The sequence below is a fragment of the Pyrgilauda ruficollis genome, unplaced genomic scaffold (assembly GCF_017590135.1).
Source record: "Pyrgilauda ruficollis isolate IOZ18807 unplaced genomic scaffold, ASM1759013v1 scaffold11, whole genome shotgun sequence".
Classification (NCBI taxonomy): domain Eukaryota; kingdom Metazoa; phylum Chordata; class Aves; order Passeriformes; family Passeridae; genus Pyrgilauda; species Pyrgilauda ruficollis.
Window position 1 is genome coordinate 3,543,164 of NW_024509210.1, and position 19,729 is coordinate 3,562,892.

The following is a 19,729-nucleotide window of genomic DNA, read 5'->3' on the forward strand; positions in this document are numbered from 1 at the left end:
ATCTTTTCTTGGCGCTGGTTCTCCATCACTGCACTCACCTGTGGAACTGAGGCAGTGCTGCTGGGGGCTCGGTTAACCAGGTCAGCCAGCCTTACCCCTCCCTGCTGCTCAGGGTGCCTTTCTGGTTCAGCCAGCCACAGGACACTGTGTGTGCTGCTTTCTGCTGGGTCCCAGGGCTGCTGCTTTACACAGCCAGCTGTTTGTGCTGCCCCCAGCACTCAGGAACACACCCTTTACAATTCTGTGTGTCTGCATACACCAGCTGTGTGCTCTGTTTAGATCCTTTTATTTTCCCTTGGCTCCATATGATCAAATACATACAGGACGTGGCCTTCATACGCCAGGAGATAAAGGATTCAGCAGAGCATGAAGAGACGTCCTGGCTGCATCTTGTTAGGAAGTGCTGCCTGTGTGTGCTCCGCGTGGGTTATGTAACTGTCCTGGATGTGCAGCATCCCTGCCTGTGCCAGCCTGCCAGGCACCACTCAGGGAAGCACACACACTCCTCTGCAGCCCCACTTCCAGCACGGTGTTGCACCCATTAGAGGAGCAAATTGAGTAGGCAAAATTAATGGTGGAACTAAAATGAAGGTGCTTGCCAGGCTTTCAGAGTTTGCTGATGATGTTCAGAAATAAGTAATGCTGGCCTCTCATAATTTTTGTATGAGATCTGCAGATATAATGGTTTTGTTTATTTTTCTATAGCTCCTACAAGGCTGCTGAAGTTGAGGTATAAATCCTTATTGCTACAGGCTCCTAAACAACTACAGCTGGATTAAATTGCTAAGATTCAGTAAAATTGCATAAGTTCAACTATTAAGCAGAAGTTGTGAGCTGAGGCACAATCACATCATCTTATAACCCTAACAGCAATTTGACTTTTGTCTTCACAGTGTGTATGTTGAGATATCAGGCCAGTAATTCACATGTGAGGTTGAACACGGCTTCCCTTTGCTTTCATGCTCCCAGGGAAACAAACTGTGTTGTGATTTAGCAAATTGGATATGATCCACTCTGTGAGCAAATGACAGACGCATGCATATTTATTTTCATGTTGTTTTCTTCCACAGAATGATATCACACCGTTGCACGTTGCATCAAAAAGAGGAAACGCAAATATGGTCAAACTCCTACTTGATCGAGGAGCTAAAATTGATGCCAAAACAAGGGTAAGCTCAAGTGTGAGTGCTGCAAGTGACTGTGTGGAATGATTGCCTCTGACCTGTGTGTTGCTGTAGAGCTTAAATCATTCATCTTCCCGGCAGGCTACTACAGCTGCACTGCATTTATTTTTAATGAAATTATTGCAGTAGGATACTAACATTTTGCATCTCTTACAGCAGTGTGTGAAGCACCAAGGATGACAAAACTCAGAGCCAACCATTTTCCATGTTCCCTTTCCAGTGTTTCATTAGAAGCTGCTTTTATCTACTTGGGAGTAGAGGTGAATTTACAGAAGGATGCTAAAGATGAGAATTCAAGTCAGATATCTCAGAATTGTAATGGTAGCAGGGTAACTTTGAGCTGCAGTGTGTGTTTGCGTTTCACTGTCCACAGGCAGTGTCACAGAGTGGTGTGGCTGGTGAATCTCCTGCAGCTCAGGCTCTGGGTGGGATTTGTCAGCACATGTGTTGGGCACAGGGATGGTTTCCATCAGGCTGACACCTAACTCAGTGCCCTCACTGACTTAGAAACTCAGTGCATATGGTTATGTCTGACTGCTGTAGTTAAAACCCAGCCAAGCCAGGGATATTTTATTTACTTACACAGCAGAAAAAAAAAAAAAAAAAAAAAAAAAAGACAGCGAGAGAAGGAAAAAGTTCAAATGTTTGGAAGTAAATCTGGAACTAGTGGTGCTGTGGGCTGTCAGGGCAGTCTTTGCAACACACTCCTGTGTGTGAGAGGTAACTCTCAAGAGCTGTCCCAGTAACTTTCTGACAATTATAATTCTCTTGACATACTATTATGACAATTATAATTTTCTTGACATACTATTATGTCAATTACATATGTAATTGTACATATAATACAATTTATCACCTCTACTTTTTCCATTTTGAATTTGTCTGTGTAAGTTCTACCATTCAAAATCATTCTAAGCAAAAGAAATTAATAACCTAAGAATAGTTTTTCTGCAGTTGCTCCTGTATTCACAGGTTTTTGTTTGGTTACTGTAGTCTCTGAGATTTCCTGCAGTTTTGTTAGGCACATTTGTGGTTTTGTTCTCTGTTGAATTCAGAAACTGGGTCAATTTATTTTGTCATCTCTTCCTTCTCTCCACATGTTCTTCCTTATTGCTTCCATTTTACCTTTAGTAGCTGATGGTTTATTTCTAAAATGTTTAAGCTTTTTTCTAGTTGGGCAACATGGAAGAGATGACTTCTCATGGGTAATGTGGACAGTGGGTACAGCTCCTGGACTGAAATTCCAGCCTCCTCTGTGCCACACGGGGTAGCAGGCTGAGGGGTGTGCTTCTGCCTTGTGGTGGGCAGGGACTCTGTTTGGTGGTGTAACAGATGTGCATTTGGTCAGAGCAGGGGGAAAGGGACTTGGTGGGGGATTAGTTGCTTCCCTCTGCAAGTATTTGTATGGCCCACTGCAGTCCAAATCATTAGGGACCAGTACTTTAAATAGTTGGAGTCAAGTTAGTTCTTTGAGTTAGGAAAATTCGTGCTCTGCTTCATTTCCTCTGTCACAAGCTCGGGGTCAGACGCTGGGATAATTTATGTAACTAAAAATACAGGCTGGGACGGAAACAGGATCTAGGAAGAGGGCAGAAGCATTAACAGCTCCTGAGTCTGGCACAGCTTCCCACTGAGGCAAAAGGCAGTGATGAGTGTGGCTCACGAAGCTGGTTTGTTTTTTCTGGCTCCCCCCAGAGACTGCCTGCTTCCCCAGGCTCCCATCCTCTCCAGAGGTCAGGAGGGATGTGCACAGCTCCTCCTGCTTGTGCTGTACGTGTGCCACTCTGGAATTAGCAGAGGCAGGTTTCCTGGCAGTCGGGGCTTCTTGGGATTTTTCTCTCTGGTTGTGTTGATCCCAAGGTGTGTTAAAAGTCTCTTTTCCCCAACCCAGCTGTCGAAGAAGAGATCAGGAGTCTTTGGCTGTCGTTCTCAAGGTTGTTTATTATTTTTTATCTAACACATTTTCTGTCTGGCCTGCTGAGGTCTGTTCTGCAGGTCAGTCTGAGGCACACTCCACCCGCCCCTGGGCTGATGTTGTCTTTTATACTATAAACTACGTATTCGATATTTACAGTTATGTTCCAATACCTGTCATCTATGTTAGACAGTGACTTGCTGCTCTAAACCAATCCCAAAGTGATAGCATCACCAAGAAGATGGAGGCTAACACGAAGGACAGGACAATGCCCAAATCCCTCCATTTTGCCTCCTAGACCCCCATAGTAAAATTCTTCAAAATTTCACCTTTCACCCTGTGACAACGTCTGTTGTGCTACTTAAGCTTTTGTGACTTGTAATTCTTCATATAAAGTTGGTAATTCCCAGGTGTCTTTGTCTTCCTGCCAGGGTCTCTGAGCCCCTGCCAGGGCATTGAGCCATCCAGGATATCCAGAGGGATGTCCTGGGTTCCGACAGGGGCTGGGTGAGGCTGCTCCGGGCCATGCCATGCCGGGCTGAGCCGGGCTGCGCTCCCGGAGCCCCGCACCCTGCAGGACCCGCAGAGGGAGCAGCACCAGCAGGGCTCCAAAACCAGGACCAAAAGCAAGGGAAGGCTGAGAGGAGCACGGTGCTGGGTGGAAAGGGCATTGTTTCAGCAGCGCCTGCCTGGTTCTCATACTCAATAGCAAAGATTAATTGCTCTGAGCGGGCACAACACATGTTCCTGCTGAATCTCTCCTGTTGTTCCAACCTGACCCCGTGTTGTCTTCCAAGGCTGAACAATTAAGATATGTCAACTTTGCAGATACTGCTTTTTTCTTTTATCACTATTTTTCTTTTCAATGTCCCAGATATAGAATGGCCCTACAAAAATACAGGATGACAAAGGCTCTGGTCATATCCTTTACAACAGCATCACCACTGCTGAATGCATTGAAAGGCAAAGAGCACTGAGGCTGTCTTTTCTGATGCATGTGTCAAGCCCTGCTTATCAGCTGGATGCCCAGGCAGAGCCCAGCCTTGTGTGTTCTGTGAGGGGCAGGTGCTGAATGCACACACAGCTTGATAACAGGTGGGATTTGCATGTGGAAATAAGCAAGTCTCCTAGTGCCATATTTATAAATGTGAGACCTCTCTTTTTTCCATTTTTTCTAAGAGATTAACAGAATTTCTGTATGTAAGAGATAAGCAGATTTTTTTTTTTTGTCTTGGGCATTATGATATTATTTAATTCAAAGATTGATTATTGAAGACAAAATACCTCCTTAAAAGTAAATGGCAAAGGTTCTGTGTACCCTTATGAAAGGATAAAAAAAAATCTTGAAATTTCTGGTTTCTGCTGCTCAGAGAGAGAAACTTTTAGACCTTTTTTCCTCCTGTTTCATGTCTGTATCTCACCTTTAAATGAGAATGCAGAACATACTGTTTTGTGCTGTTGACCAAACACTAACAGAGCCAGGATTTGCTGCTCTGACTCTTAGATGGGACAGATTTCTCTATTCAGCTGGCATTTTGTGGTCTGTTCCTGCAATCCATTTTCTGTATGGGATACTGGAATACTCTCCACATAATGTTTTTTTTTATTGTCCACAAAAAAATCATTTTATAGATAAATTAAGAAAAAGCCTTTCCTGAGTAATAAGTAAGTTGAGGTAGTGATTTCTTTTCCTTAGTTATTTACATGAACATTTGTGTTTGCTGCTGACAGATGGTCCAGGAAACTGCAGTGCTGAAGTACTGCACAAAAGGTTAACATGAAGGGCTAAATCCTTATCCTGTTTCAATTACTGTAAAAGTAATCCAGGAGCTCCCACTTTCTCTGGATTCGTTAGGGCTGGGATTTGATGAGCAGCATTACACTCTTACACACCTGCACACTGTAGTTGGGACCTGAGAGAACATGTGAGACACATCCCAAAACTTATGTTAAAACTATTTTGAGACTCAGACATGCCTTTTTTTTTTTTTCCATTTTAGTTCACGCTATGTTGCATTGTTTATTTTAGCCAGCTGTTCATCTTCTCTCTGTTTTCTTTTTGTGTGAGAGACGTCTAGCAACTGGTATTTGGGGCTGGGTACTGAATTCTTAAGGGTACCCCTCAAGAACTATGTGCTGCCAGGGCAGCTTTAATCATTCTGGTTTTTAGACAAGATTCTGGGCAAAGGCCTGTTAATGCCTCATGTAACATGTTTACTGAATGTTGCCCTAATTATGTTTTTTCTGTCTTCCAGAAAAGACTTTAAAAAGTAAAATTTAATTAGAGAGGTTGATTAAATTAGCTTGATTTGCTTTGGCTGTCTAATACTGTATATGCCAAAGTGAATTTGTGTCTGAAGCAGGCAGCAAGCAAGTTTTAGCCTGGATTAACAGTAAGTGTTTATAATTTTCATTCTACTGATTTTGCAGCTAAACAACAGTCCCGGCACTCATATCTGCATGAAAACATGTGGGATATGCTCTTTGAAGATGCATCAGATCATGCATAAGCTGCTCCAGAAAAACCACGTGTCTAATAACTGCAGTAGCACTGCCCTGGCATTCTGTGTGTGCTTTGCACGTGCAGGGAGAGCAAACCTTCTTTGTTGCCCTGTTGCCCAGAAGGGGCAATTTGCAATAGTTTGCCAGTGGAGTGAAGGATTCAGGAGACCTGGAGCACGGAGGGGCAGTGGGACAGAGCCCTGCTGGGCTGAGGGTGTGCGTGGAGAGTCACTCAGCAGATAAACCCTGGAGGCTGCGGTAATGGTTCCCCTGGGAGTGTGTGCTGCTACTTCTGGCCCAGGGGACAGGAGTGCCTGCTGCTCCTGCCAAGGCTGTGGACAGGCTCTGGGAGTTGGCTCAAACTCTGACAAGCTCTTGCTGAATATTTACATCACATGGCAGTTTTTACTGGGTATTAGGCTTGGTTTCATTGCTCTTAGACCGGGTTAGAAGCTGATGCTCACTGATGTGAGAGCTGTGGTCCTGAGGCTGCTGTGGCTTTGGGAGACAGCCCAGAGGATGCCATGATGCAAGGGGAATCCAGGGTGAGCGTTGACAGGGAAGAGGTAGCTGGGGAGCACAAGGAGCCTGCTCTGTGCTGACCCCACACTGCTCAGGGGTCCCTTAAAGCCTTGCACGGAGGAGAGGAAACACACAGCAGCAGGAAGGCTCAGTCTCAGGACAGTTTTGACTCCAGTGTAACAAGATCAGGGAGCTACACAGGTACCTGAGTGTCAACAGGGACCAGAAACAATGCTTAGGTCTCATTTGTGTGTGTGTGTGTTTGAAAGAAAATCTAAAGCAGGCAGCAGCCCCAGAGATGGGTGTGCAATGCTAATGGGAAGCTTGTACCTAATCATAGCTCCTCCTATTGTCCTCTTGGCTTTGCTGAAGCTGCTCTCAGGCTCTCTGGAGGGATAGATAATACAGATGATATGATTTATCATGTCAGTGCGTACTTACAGAGTCCTTAATCTGCAGATTATTGTCATAATCGTTTGTAATGGTTTTTCTGAGCCATTGCAGACTCATATTAAGGCAAGTTTGCTTCCTAATACATGTAATATATTTTATGCTTCACATAGTATAGTCTGTGTGAACGGTAAATAAGCAACTAGAAAATCTCTTGACAAAGTTAGTGAAGTCTTGCTGAGCTCATAACAATCTGTTTCAATCTCAGAATCTCTTTTTAAAAAAGAAGTCTTTCTGATCTGCATATCAGATTGCCCCTGCACATTTCTTTACCTACTCTGAGTGTCATGTACCAATTAACTAAACCAGAGAATAGTGTCTTTTGAAACTACCAAAAAAAAAAAAATCAGTAGTGCAGCTAAATTCTGTCTTGGTGTGTATTTGCTCTTTGCAGAGGGAGACCTGACATCGTGAGCAGTAGCTGCAGATCAGCTGTCCCAACAAACACCTGTGAGCATTGCCCTGGTGTGGCACATGTGATGGCTCTGCTGGTAGTGACTGCTCTGTGCCTCAGAATGAGGTCCAGCTCTGTGCCTCAGAATGAGGTCCAGCTGGCCAAGCATGACTGCTTGCTCCTCCTGAGCCACAGAAACCTTGTCAGCCAGAAATACCCACGGAGGGGTGGGTGCTGAGCTCTCAGAGCATTGGAAGGGTCTTGCCTGGTACAGGAAGATGATCAAACGTGCATCATTCTCTGTGAGCTAACCATGCTCTGTTGGTGAAATTACTTGGGGAGGTGTTAAATCTGGAAAATGGTCTCTTAGGTGCCTGATCTCCTCGAGTAGCTGGCTTTGATGTACAGACAGTAAAAGGAGTGAACAGTCAAATGTACATGGTGATCTTCAGCTTTTGCCTACAGGTCTGTAGTTACTTAGCCTTGCTGGGTTTGATTTTCCTTCCCATACAAGTTTTCCTTTCTTTGTAAGTGATATTTTCATATCAAATGTTTGTGTCTTCTCAGTACATGAAATGCCCTCACCTGTCGGAGCTACTGGTATAAGAAATATGCATTATTCTTTGTAAACACTTATGAAGCTATGGCAAAACATTTGCAACTCAGCTGAAAAATATGTCATTTGTGGGTTTTGGTATCTTTTCTCTTTGTCTTTACTTAAGTGTTTTGAGCAATACATCTTGAAATTGTATAGTATCATTTTAACAAGATACTTCCCAGTACTTTATGGGCTGAAATAGCAGGAAGAAGCAGAAATTGCAATAGAATTGACTTGAGAGGTGTCAGTAAGAACATTGTGGGCCAAGCTGCATTCATCTTGTGAGAACAAATGACTCCCTGAGTCAAGGGAGTTAAGTCTGAACCAAAATATTTTTTTCATCTATGTCAAAAATATATGCCTTACTTTTAACGCAAGAATATGGACAATGAGAACCATACAAGTTTTAAATGAAAGTAGCAGGAAAAGTTTATCATAAAAATTCCTACCTGTTATCTTTCATAGGTTTATCAGGAGCAGGCAAAAATGTAGAAGCAGGAGAATGTAAAGCTGTCTGAACCATGTCCTCCCTCTCCCTGGCTGCCCTCTACACTTCGCAGCTGATATTCCAGTAGCGTGTGGTTTAGGAATTACCAAGGAAGAATATTATAATCCCACATGAAAAGTATTATTAAGGGGGTAACTAATAATACTTGCTATCATACAGAAATGGAGGGGGAGTGCATGTGTGTGAAGAGAGTATGTGAGAAGGAATTTTAGATAATCCCCTGTATAAAAATGGTGTGACATACATATTCTAGACAATACAACATATGTGTTTTAAGAGTAGTGGAAGACACCAGAGAAAAGCCCCTTCCTTTGTGATTTGTAAATGGAGAAACCAAAGTTTCTGAAAACTTTGACATCACCATTTGCAACAAGCAGTAGGATGTTGACTATTACTAAGCAAACTATTCCAAAAGGGGTGTGGGCAGTCTGCCTTGACTCTAGGCCAGTCATTCAGCTGGGGGTCACATAAGCACAGTCTGCACAGCGAGACAGAAGTGAGTCCAACATACTTCCATCACCTGGGATTAAGATGCTTTTCTCGTCTGCTGTACACTTGTCAAATTCAGTGTAATAAAAAAGTCTGAGGAGGGTTTTTTTTTCCTCCCAGACTAACTGGTTATCCACTGACTCCGATGCATACTGACAAATGAGAGACCCAGTTTTCTCCAAGGCATGCAGGCAAAAAGCACCTGAAGTGCAATCCCATCTTTTTCTTGCATGTGCAGTGAGGGCCTGGAAGGAGCCCATTGCATGAACACCAATGTGATGTGACTGTAAAATCCGAGCCAGGCTAAAATCAGAGCCAGAATGTGCTCTGTTGGTTTGAACAAACAGGTTCAAGCGTTCATTTGCAGAGAAGCAGTGCCTTGCAGGAATTAATGAGCCTCCTGGGACATCACAGGCCTCTACAGAAGTGTGCAAGGCTTTAGCATGTCTGACACTAATCAGTTATAATTCTGTATCCCACAGGATGGGCTGACCCCCCTCCACTGTGGAGCAAGAAGTGGCCATGAACAGGTTGTAGAAATGCTGCTGGATCGTGGTGCCCCTATTCTTTCCAAAACCAAGGTAACTGATACTCTTTCCTGGTGGGATAATCCTTGTACCTTTTTTTTCTTTTTCCTAATGTAATTCTGTACGTCTCATATATTTAAGGGTTTGGCAATAACTTTCCTATTTCTTAGTTATTTAAAGTAACTGTGTGGGAGCTCTCCAAAGTGAATGCCGTATGTAGAGCACGTCTGCATATGTAAAATGTGTTAAATCGAGATATACAAGAAAAGATTTCTGTGCCAACCAAAAAGGCTGGTGTGGTAACCCTATCCCTCAGAATTTCAGTAGCTGAAGAACTCTGTGTCTATCCTGGAACAAATACACGGTGATTACAATAAATCTTCAGCTTGTACCAATTTATCCTAAGGCTAGAGAAGAGACAAGAGATAAAAATAGAGCAATGTCCCTTTGCAGAGACAGCTCATATTTCCTAAGGACTTAGCCTGATTATCAGATTCTCTCCTTTCTGTCTTTCTACAGTTTATCATGCAAAATTCTTCCTGATAATTTCAAATCACCTGCGCCAGGGTGCACAGATTGCTTTAGACCCAAGGGCTGGCATTAAAGGAAGTGCTTGCCAGACCTCTCCTGGCAGTGGTCTCTGCTGTGCTGTTACTGCTGATTTCAAATCTCAGAGCAGCAGCCTGCTTTGCACCACTGCAATCCATGGCTTCTCCATTCAGGGGTGACATTTGGGCTGTGCAGTTTGTTGAGGTTCTTTCCAAAGATAACCTTCCACTACATGTTTGTTTTGTTTTTTTTTTTTTCCTTAGTCTGTAACCAATGTGTTTCAGCAACATTTCTGTTCCGTTGTTATTTCTTTTCTCTCTCTGTCATCCTGTCCTATTCTGTCTCAGAATTCTATATTCTGCGTTTCTCCTCCCTGCTTATTTTTCCTCCTTTACTGGATTATATTTAGCATTTGTTTGGGGAGGTTGGCACCAGCTTTCCTCTGCTCAGTGAGTCACTGGCAAGGGCTGTCATGGGTAATCTGACAGACAGTTTTCACCCATCCTCTGCATATGGAATTTCCATGGGCACCCACAGCCCTAGCTGGCAAGCTCCATGAGCAGGGGAGAGCCACAAGGACCTTGGGCCACATCTGCCACTCTTGGAGCCTGGAGCTCATACTCCAGGAAGAAAGGCTCTGCCACCCTCTTGGAAAGCTCTTTTATCACTTAAAGAAAGAAAAAAAGAAAAAAAAAAAAGCCCCAAACCACCACCAAAGCGAAACCACAAAACCTGCAATCAAACAAAAAACCCCACAACAACAAACCAAACCAACGGACACCCACATAAACACACACCCTATTTCTTCCATTTCCACATTGGAAATGAAAACCTCTCCTAAGGAACCACATTTCTTTGTTGAGTGGGTGCTGTATTTTCAGGTGTTACCCCTAAGCTGAAGCTCCTGTTCAAGCACTGTAGGTTTTAAATTTGTTGCTGCTCCTGAGCAGACTCACAGAGCCTAGCCCAGAGTTCACTAGACAAAATCAGGCAGATTACATGGGATAGTGGGTTAGAAATTGCCTAAGGCTGGGAGACAGACTGGATGTTGATCTGCAGAGGCTTATATAAACAACTTTTGCAAAATAAGAGCCTCCTCTGGAAGAGGGAGAGCTGTTACATGTTAAAAAGTGAACAGAAGAAAGTGCAGAGCTTCCTGCATTTCCTTCTGATGTGTTAATTTCACCACTTTCAGAAGGTGAGCTAGGAAGTAGCTGTACCTCTGAATGGCATAAATGAATTCATTCATTTGGCACTAAACCGCAGTACTGTCCTCTGCAAAAATAAGTGGCTCCATTCTCTTCAAATTAAGTCATATATTATTGGAAATAGGACACATCTTTGAAAGAATTTGAACTTCACAAAGTTTTCTCATGTTATATAAAACTCTTCCTGAATAATAACCAGGCTGCAGTTTGATAGCTATTTCCTGCTAGAGAGGGTTTAGTGTAGTGCTGACCCTTTTTTGCACTGGAAGAACCTTAGATTTATTTTCAGGGAAGGCGGTGACCTAATGGATTATATGGGGGTTTCTACAGGCAAAAGGAAAAGGGAATTCTAGTCCTGAACATGCCAGTGATTTTGGATGTAAGAAATTGCATCGCTGTCAATAAATGTCCATCTTTTTTTTAATTACTGGTTTTCCAGACTTCTTTGGCTCTTTGTCTTTTTTCTTTTTCTTTTTTCTTGCCCTAAACTTAATGGCATACAGCTACAAACTAAGCTCAGTAATTTTATGTTTATCTAGTCAGACAGCTGATACTTTGTTTCATCTCTATGGTCGTGTTTTGTTCTGAGGTTTTTTATTTGGTTGTTTTAAGGTATGGTGTGACCTTATGGTCAATATCTTTGATTAATCTTGAACTTCTTTCCCTTTTAATATTGTCTTGGCAATCTTTAAAAAAACAGTAATGTAAGAGTATTTATAAAGTGTCTCCATCCTAAAGCACCAGATCACTTCTTAGGGCTATTGTTGGGTTGTCTCTCACAAGAAGGGTGTGGGCCTGGAGAACACTCTTACATGTAATGTTTTTATTTTAAATGTGGCATTGAAATGTCGACTTGTGTAAGGTCATAGAGTATCCTCAGCTGCAACAGAACTAAGCCTGGTTTAGGGTATAACAAAAGACAATTTTCCAATTTTATGTTTGCCTTTTTTATCTTCTTGAGCATTCAGTCTTGTTGTTTACTTTTCTGCGTGAGGTCTGGCTAGCTACTGCACTTCTCTTGTCCATGACAGATTTTTATCAAGTATTTTGCTGATTTTTCAAATTGGTTCTGTTTCTTCCTTTCTTTTCCCTCCATGTCAGTCTTTTTGGTACACGTCTCTTCTATGAGGGAGTCCCATATCAACTCTTCAGTCTCTTACTCCATTAATAAACATGGTTTATTGGCTGTTACTGTGAAGAATGACACTTTTCACCCAAAGGATCTTTCTTATAAAAATAGAGCAGGATGGTGTTTAAAGTTTCATGATTTTTTTACTCTCACCTCTAAAGCATCATCAGTTATAAACTGTTACCAGGAGGACTTGGTGACCAAGGGAAATTAATCTTTTTTGTTCTACTGTTAACTGCACTAGAAGACAGTGAAAACATTTAAAATGCCTTGCTAGTATGAAGCTTCCATGCAGATAATTGCTGTAGTAGCCTTTGGGAATGGGAGAGAGGCTTATCCAAGCCAACATAAATCACCAGTGAGATGCCCATGAGATAATCTTACGTGAAAGATATGACTGTGTCCGAGAGTATCTGTGTCTCAGCTCTGCAAGTAAACTGCTCTCCAGCTCTGACAGGATGTGCCTGTTCGCTTTCACCATCCTGCTTCCATCTCTATTTAAAGTATTGTTCCACTGCGTATTTCCACCTTTTTTCGAGTTCTGGCTGTTATCACACGGCCGAGGGAAGGGTCTGTGTGAGAGCCCGAGGTCTGGCTTTGCCTCGCTCCTTTGCCTTTGCTGGCTGCGGTCACATGAGGGCACTGCGTCTGTGAGCAAAGGTTTGTGTTTCCCCATGCAGACACAGTGTACTGGCAGTCACTTACAGCTTATAAACTATTGTGTGCTGCTACAAGAATAGATTCTGCACTCAAAACTAATTTTGGCATCAGAAGAATCGAGTAAAAAAAGCCCCTGCAGCTGGAAGGAGGAGCTCTGTACCGCTGCTAACAAAGGCTCTTTCGTTCTGGCATATATTTCTAATCTTTCATCATGAAATAGTGTCAGTCCTTGCAATTTTTAAGAATTTTCTCTCATGGTTTTATTCTGGAAATATAATGTATTTTGGCAGCTTGTTCACTATTTTAAACATGGCAAGACACAATTCACTGTGTCTTGTGCATGAGTCTCAGGTGTTTTCCTGGTGGAACAGCTTTACCACTGCTACTGGTAGGTTTTATTCAGAGATTTTTAGCCCAGTTGAAGCTTCTGGTGTTTTACCAATGTGGACTGGGAAGAGTGGTCTCCAGAGCTGGGTAATGTGGTGTAAGCACGTTTACAACCCAAATTCAGGAAAACATGAGTGGAGGGTTGAAGGAAGGCTGTAGAGTCCACAGAGTGGTGCTCTGACCTGTGCTGTCATGCCTGGTTTATACAGGCCATGTTTAGAGTGGTGAGTTTAACTCAGCTTTAAAAACCAGCAAATTCCCTGGCTGGGGTGTTAAAAGTCACAAAGTGTTGTTCATGTAACTCATGTAAATTGAGCAGCTTGTCTGAGACATGCTGGCGGAAGGAAGCTACATTTAGAGCATCACTGGTATGTTATGACGGTTTTTCAATGTGGGGCTGCCTACAAACTCTAACCAAACAAGCTCCAAATTCTGGAGTAAGAACCCCCATCCTTACACTGAACATGTTAAGTTTATTTTGGGTTCTCTCTGGGCTTGTAAAATTCTTCATACAACAAACACTCCAGGAACGACGCGGAGGAGTTTCCCTCCTCTGAGCATCCTCTAACCCATCCGTGCTGGGTCTCTCTATTGGCAGAATGGTTTGTCTCCGTTGCACATGGCAACACAAGGGGATCACCTCAACTGTGTTCAGCTCCTGATTCAGCACAACGTGCCTGTGGACGACGTCACCAATGACTACCTGACTGCGCTGCATGTTGCTGCCCACTGCGGCCACTACAAAGTCGCCAAGGTTCTCTTGGACAAGAAAGCTAATCCTAATGCCAAAGCACTGGTGAGTACACAGCAGGGCACTGTTCACAGCCAGGCAGTCCTGCAAAGTTGTGCTGGGACCTACTGGGAGTTGTTTTCTGCCTGCTGATGGCTGACAGAGAGGATGTGCTGTTATTGCCACACTCATTGCTCAAGAGCAAACGCTCGAGGTTCAAAGTGTTAATAATGTACCCTGCAATCAGAGAAGACCTTTGCTTGCAGACAGTCAGCAGTGATTTATGAATTTCTAGTGTAATTAGAGCACTTTTGCCTCCTGGTAGGGTTTTATGATTATGAGTAGATGAAAGAGCTGCAGATGTAACTGTTGTAGTTTTTGGTATGGAGAGAATCCTTATTTTCTGAGTGTTTGTACACAGAAAATAATCAGTGACCTTTAAAACTGAGGCAATTTTTATAAGTTCTCAGTGGTGTGAAACAGTAAAAGGTAGGAATGAGTTACTTAATGAGTATTTGTGGTATTCTATCTCAATGGAGTCCTGTGCCTTTCTACTTCAGAAACAACTACAGCAGCAAAATACATTAGTGCAGTTAAACTGCATACAAACAGAATACATTAATGCCTTTATGTTCAAATTGCAATCTCAGTCCATTCTGTTTAAAATGTCTCTTTGATTTGTTCTTCAAGAACTGTTCCAAACAAATTTACATTCTGACATGAATTGAGTTGATTGGTTTCACAGCCTGATGCTAACTCATTCAGCTCCTGAAATGTTACGTGAGCTCCTGAACCCCTCTCACAGCCAGGTGGGATTGACTCTCTGGAAGGCAGCACAGGCTCCACAGATTTCCTTCTCTCAGCCCCTTGCTTTTTGTGGCAGACTAGCCTGTATTCAGGTGTCTGTGGTCAAGCTTTCGTGATATGTGAAACACACCTGAGCTCATCCTGGACATTGTCCACTGCCAAGGAGAGGGGTGAGAGCTCCTGCACTAGAATAGACAATGACATGGACCTCACACCGTGAAAACATACAATATTCTTTACTATATGGCAGGTAAAAAAGGATCATTTTGATCAGATCTGAGGGACCAGCTCTGCCAGTTGTTTTCAGGATGTTCTGCAAAGGCTCTTTTGTACTGCCAGCATCAGCATTCAGTGCTCTGATGTTGCTGTACCAATCGTGGGTGCTCTGGGCAGCCTATTTTCCTGGTTTACTTTTTTTTCTGTGGTATCATCTACACTAAATAAGATGATAGTTCTAATGTTCACCCCACTGCACACGTCCTTTTTAAAGGAAGGGGTGAAATACTTCTAGTTGCAGTAAGCTGACAGGGAATGAATGGAAAAATTAGTAAAAAAAAAACCAAAACAAGTAGTGAAAATAGTTTAGAAGATGTAAATTCCAGAGCCTGTAAAATGTAAAGTGCTTTTTTTTTAACCAGAAGTTCTAAAAGGTTAAAAGAAAACCAACCAAAAAAACCCACCACAAATTCCCCAAAAACTCCAGCAGAAAACCCTAGCCAGGTAAAAGTGAATTAAAAATAGCTTAGAAGATGTAAATTCTGGAGCCTGTAAAATGTAAAGTGCTTTTCTTACCAGCAGTTCTAAAACGTTGAAAGAAAACCAACCAAAAAAACCCACCCCAAATTCCCCAAAAACTCCAGCAGAAAACCCTAGCCAGGTAAAAGTGAATATGGTAAGCAAAAAAGAAGGGTTTGACAGTTCTGCGTGAATTGAGATTTTTTAAATAAATTAAGTATTGGAGTGGGCAATATATTTCATAATTAAAACTGGAAATATGAAATAGATCTTTATCTTCTTATAAATTTCTACTTTCTGTTACATGAAAGATGTAGTAATGCCAAAATAAATTTGGGAGTTGTTCATTTAAAACGGAAAAATCTATGTTGTGAATTCCATACTCAGTTCTATTTTTTTAATTACATAAGGGCATGAAAAAGTGTGTTCTTTGTCATTTCCAGAATGGTTTCACACCTCTTCACATTGCCTGCAAGAAGAACAGAATAAAAGTAATGGAACTTCTTCTAAAGCACGGTGCATCAATTCAAGCTGTAACTGAGGTAAGAAATGGTCTTTCCATGCTTGTCTTGCTTTTCTTAAAAAATTCATTGCCTCTGTATTGATTAATATTTCAGTATTGCTGAAAGAGCATTACCAATTAAGTCAACAATTATTTTCAACTAGTTGTTATGAAATAATAAAACTGAACAACAAATCACAAATCACAAACAACTGCTATATGTTGGGATTACAGTGAGAATAACTAGTGAAATGTAACAAAAAGAACTTCCTAAAATCTACCATTTCTGCCAATTTTCTTTCTGCAATTTAAGGCCTTAATGATGAAATTTGCTCTGTTACAGACACTGAGGTGAAGACTATGCTTCATTCAAGTCCTTTTTTAAAAGGTGGTTTAATTCAGACCTTTTTTTGGCTTTCCAAAAAGAAGTTCTGTTCTCCCACGATCATGGGACATCACAAATCAGTGGGACAGAAATCAATATGCTGTCACTTCAGTCAGCATGAGATAGTCTGCACGTAGTTCTTGGAACAATTCTGAGATTATTTAAGTACCTATGGGAGTTTTTATTTCCATGTATGTATATTGTACCAAGTTAGGAGAGGAGCAAGGATCACATATATGAATGCATGACCACAGTGGAATGGGCCACGTTAGAAAATGACAGGGAATTCCATGGATTAAACAAGGTGCAATGGGGAATAGTTCCTCTCCACAAAATGGAGTTTGATTTAATGTGTGTGTGGTTGTTCTAACTATTCAGCAGCAAACCATACAGGTCCCTTCCTGGTTGCTTGAGGAAGAAGAGTCTGCCCTGGTTACAATTCATGTAGTTCCAGACTAGTGTTTAAAAACTCTTAAAAGCATTTACTAAATTGTTTGAAACAGGTAAAACAATTTACACACTCAGCCAGTTATTCTGCCTTCCTGCTCATGTTTGCAGTTCTGCATGAGAAAGGAAGATAAGTGCTTTCCTCACTTCTGCCCTCTGGGACTTGTATATGTCTGTGGGGAAGCTGCCGAAATCATGGGGATGTCCAGAGATCCACTGAGCTTTCTCCTGCTCTTGGTAGCAAAAGACCCTTCTGAAGGCTCTGGCTGACTGTTGGTACAGCTGTGCAGAAGCAGCTGTGAGGATGCTTTTGGGTGGCTCTAAGTGGGGAAATATTAACTACTCATTGGATTTTTAAAGCAAAATCCTTGAGGTCATGCCCTGCTGAATGACTGCTCCCTTTTTTCCTCTCTCCCTCTCTTTCTCTCCAGTTGGCCTTTCATATCCTGTGTAAGAGCAGTGGTGCAGATTGATGATGGTGATGGTTTTCTGCACAGGCTGAATGTTCTAGAAGCAGGAATGCTTCTATGTTTTTTTTTTTTTCATGTTCCAAGACAATATTTAGCAAATGACTAATCTTAATCTTGCTTAGCTATGGTTGATTTTGATGATGAAGAACTACTGAATTTCTAGAACATTTATATATTTGCTCATGAACCACGCTCACAGGTGTTCCCAATCCTGTGTGCCCTTTCATTTAAGCACATGTGTATGGTTTTAAGAAGATACAACCCTCTCAGAAGAGCAAGCAGCTGGGTTTACTCGCTTTAGAAAAATTTATGTTTTCCTCATGACATTCTTGAAAAGGTATGTTTAAATAAGTATTTTAATTGGACTTTGGTCTGTTTTACAGTCGGGCCTAACTCCAATCCATGTTGCTGCCTTCATGGGACATGTAAATATTGTATCACAGCTAATGCATCATGGAGCATCCCCCAACACTACCAATGTGGTGAGTCAGGGCTTCCTTTCAGCAGGGCAGGACTGGGAATGAATGTGTGATAATATCTGGGAGCAGTACTGGGATGGAGTGCCTGATTCTGCTGTCCACCACCCACCTCCATAGCACCTGTGGCTCATGCTGGAGTTTTGGCAAAGTGCAGCCTGCTGACTCCTATTTGGGAGATGCTTGGCAGGTTGAGGAAATGTCCAAAGGGGCTGACCCTAAGCAGGCTCTAATCTCTTGATTTTCTGAAGTAAAGAATGAGAACATACTGTAGCTTCTCAGATGTAATTTTTGAGATCTGTGCTTGACTGTTGAGCACTCTTTTCCCAAGACCCTGGGGGTCTGCCATTTAAGGAAAATTCAACAGATTGCAGCAGATTGTGAGGACATATTGCCTGTGTCCATCCAGTGTTCTCCTCTGCTGGCTGTGTGCTGCGTGCCCCAAGGCTCCCGGGCCATGTGTAAAAACTGAACTTGCTCTCAGATGGGTATTTGAAAGTTGGGAAGTGGAAGAGAAGCAGAAGCATGTTGATCTTCTTTAACAGTTTGGCCTCCTTTTCACTTTCCATACACAGGTACAGCCAGAAGACAATATTTTTATAAAGTCTTCATCTGCTGATTCTATTAAATTACATAAAAATGCAACACCTTTTGTTAATTAGCAGATGTTTGTACCTTAAGACACATTGATACCCAAAAAGGTAGAAACCACTTTCCCTCCTGAATTGTTCTGGTTCCCTTGGATTTGTTTTTCATTAAGTCCATGAAACCTTAGATGAATGTACTCAGTAATGATTTTTTTTCCTTCTTGTTCAGCTGCCTCAGTGCTTGTCAGACAACAAATGATAGTAGGGGCATAAGGCATTACAGAAGGAAAGCCAAATATATATGTGCCTGAATATACAAAATTTGAAATACATTTTTTACTAAATTCAGGATATAATTTTTAACATTGCTAATAAAATGCTAGTAATATAAAAATTGCACTGTCTCTTTTCAGCAAAAAGTAATGACAAAGGCATTACTGAGCTGGGAAACTGACCCTGCAATAAATTGCTTTGCAGCACACAGTGTCAGGTCAGCTATTGATTTAATGTTGCATCTTACAGACAGCTACAGCAGAGTTTTCTAGCGGAGATCATTCTGAGCTGGGCCGCCGGTATTTCTGTGTTTGTGAAACACGCTGGTGTTTGTTCTCCCTGCAGTGTGTCTTTAATTCTGTTCTGTTTTTGCTGCTGTGTGCAGAGAGGAGAGACAGCGCTGCACATGGCAGCCAGAGCTGGCCAGACAGAGGTCGTGCGGTACCTGGTGCAAAACGGAGCCCAGGTGGAGGCAAAAGCCAAGGTGAGGAGATGGCCCAGGTGGAACAAACCTGGGTGATCCCTGCTGGGCAAAGCAGGGACTCACATTCATCTTGGGTGTGCCCTTCAGGATGAGGAAGAGGTGAAGCCAAGCCTTTGTGGTGCACACTGATATTTTGTTATGTACCCTCTTATTGTAGCCATGAGTGATCTGTAAGAGACAAGGCAGAAGATGTCAGGTTGTTGCCATCCCAGTTTTTAATATGAATTATCGTGTGTTTGAAGAGTTTTGTTTTGAAGTGGGATTTAAGGAGGGAGAGGAGTTCCTCAAATCCGCTTTTATTTCAGCAGAATCAGAAACCCTCGGCTTCTGGTGTCTCCTGTCACGTCCCTAAAGCAACAGCCTATATGTATTTAAAAGTACTTAGACTTCTAAAGAACACCGCCTAAAGGAAGGAGGCATAGTGAGGGGATGTAGCAGAGGGCTGGAAAGAAGGAACAGGTCCTATAGAAACAATTTGATTTGGGGAAGGTTAGCGCGGAGGAAAAAGAAATGGTCAAGAGGCATGAAGGAATACACAAAATTATGGAAATCAAAGAGTTCCAGGAAACAGGCAGAGCAAGGAGATAAATGGATGCAATAAATAGCAGTCTTAATAGGTAAACTCCGGAAATATTTTTTCCCCAAATGGTCATAAAATGGATATTTTATTTAAAAAAACAAACTATTTTTCATTGTGAAATTATCTGTGAATTGGGTCACAAGTAAGTTTGCTGTTAAGGTTATCTCCTTATAAGGAACTCTGACTAAATATTTCTAGCTGATACACTTTATATCTGCAAGGAGCCTGACA

General features: G+C 42.1%; 1 protein-coding gene across 4 annotated transcripts in view; it reads left to right on the plus strand.

Moving 5' to 3' along the window:
• ANK3 (ankyrin 3) overlaps positions 1 to 19,729 on the plus strand; it is a 289,144-nt gene that overhangs the window by 169,606 nt on the left and 99,809 nt on the right. For all 4 annotated transcript variants that reach the window (XM_041475697.1, XM_041475680.1, XM_041475687.1 and 1 more), the window contains exons 8-13: positions 1,071 to 1,169; positions 9,045 to 9,143; positions 13,621 to 13,818; positions 15,738 to 15,836; positions 17,482 to 17,580; positions 18,820 to 18,918. In XM_041475697.1, coding sequence (XP_041331631.1) covers positions 1,071 to 1,169; positions 9,045 to 9,143; positions 13,621 to 13,818; positions 15,738 to 15,836; positions 17,482 to 17,580; positions 18,820 to 18,918 — 693 coding nt within the window. The remainder of the gene's footprint in view (positions 1 to 1,070; positions 1,170 to 9,044; positions 9,144 to 13,620; positions 13,819 to 15,737; positions 15,837 to 17,481; positions 17,581 to 18,819; positions 18,919 to 19,729) is intronic.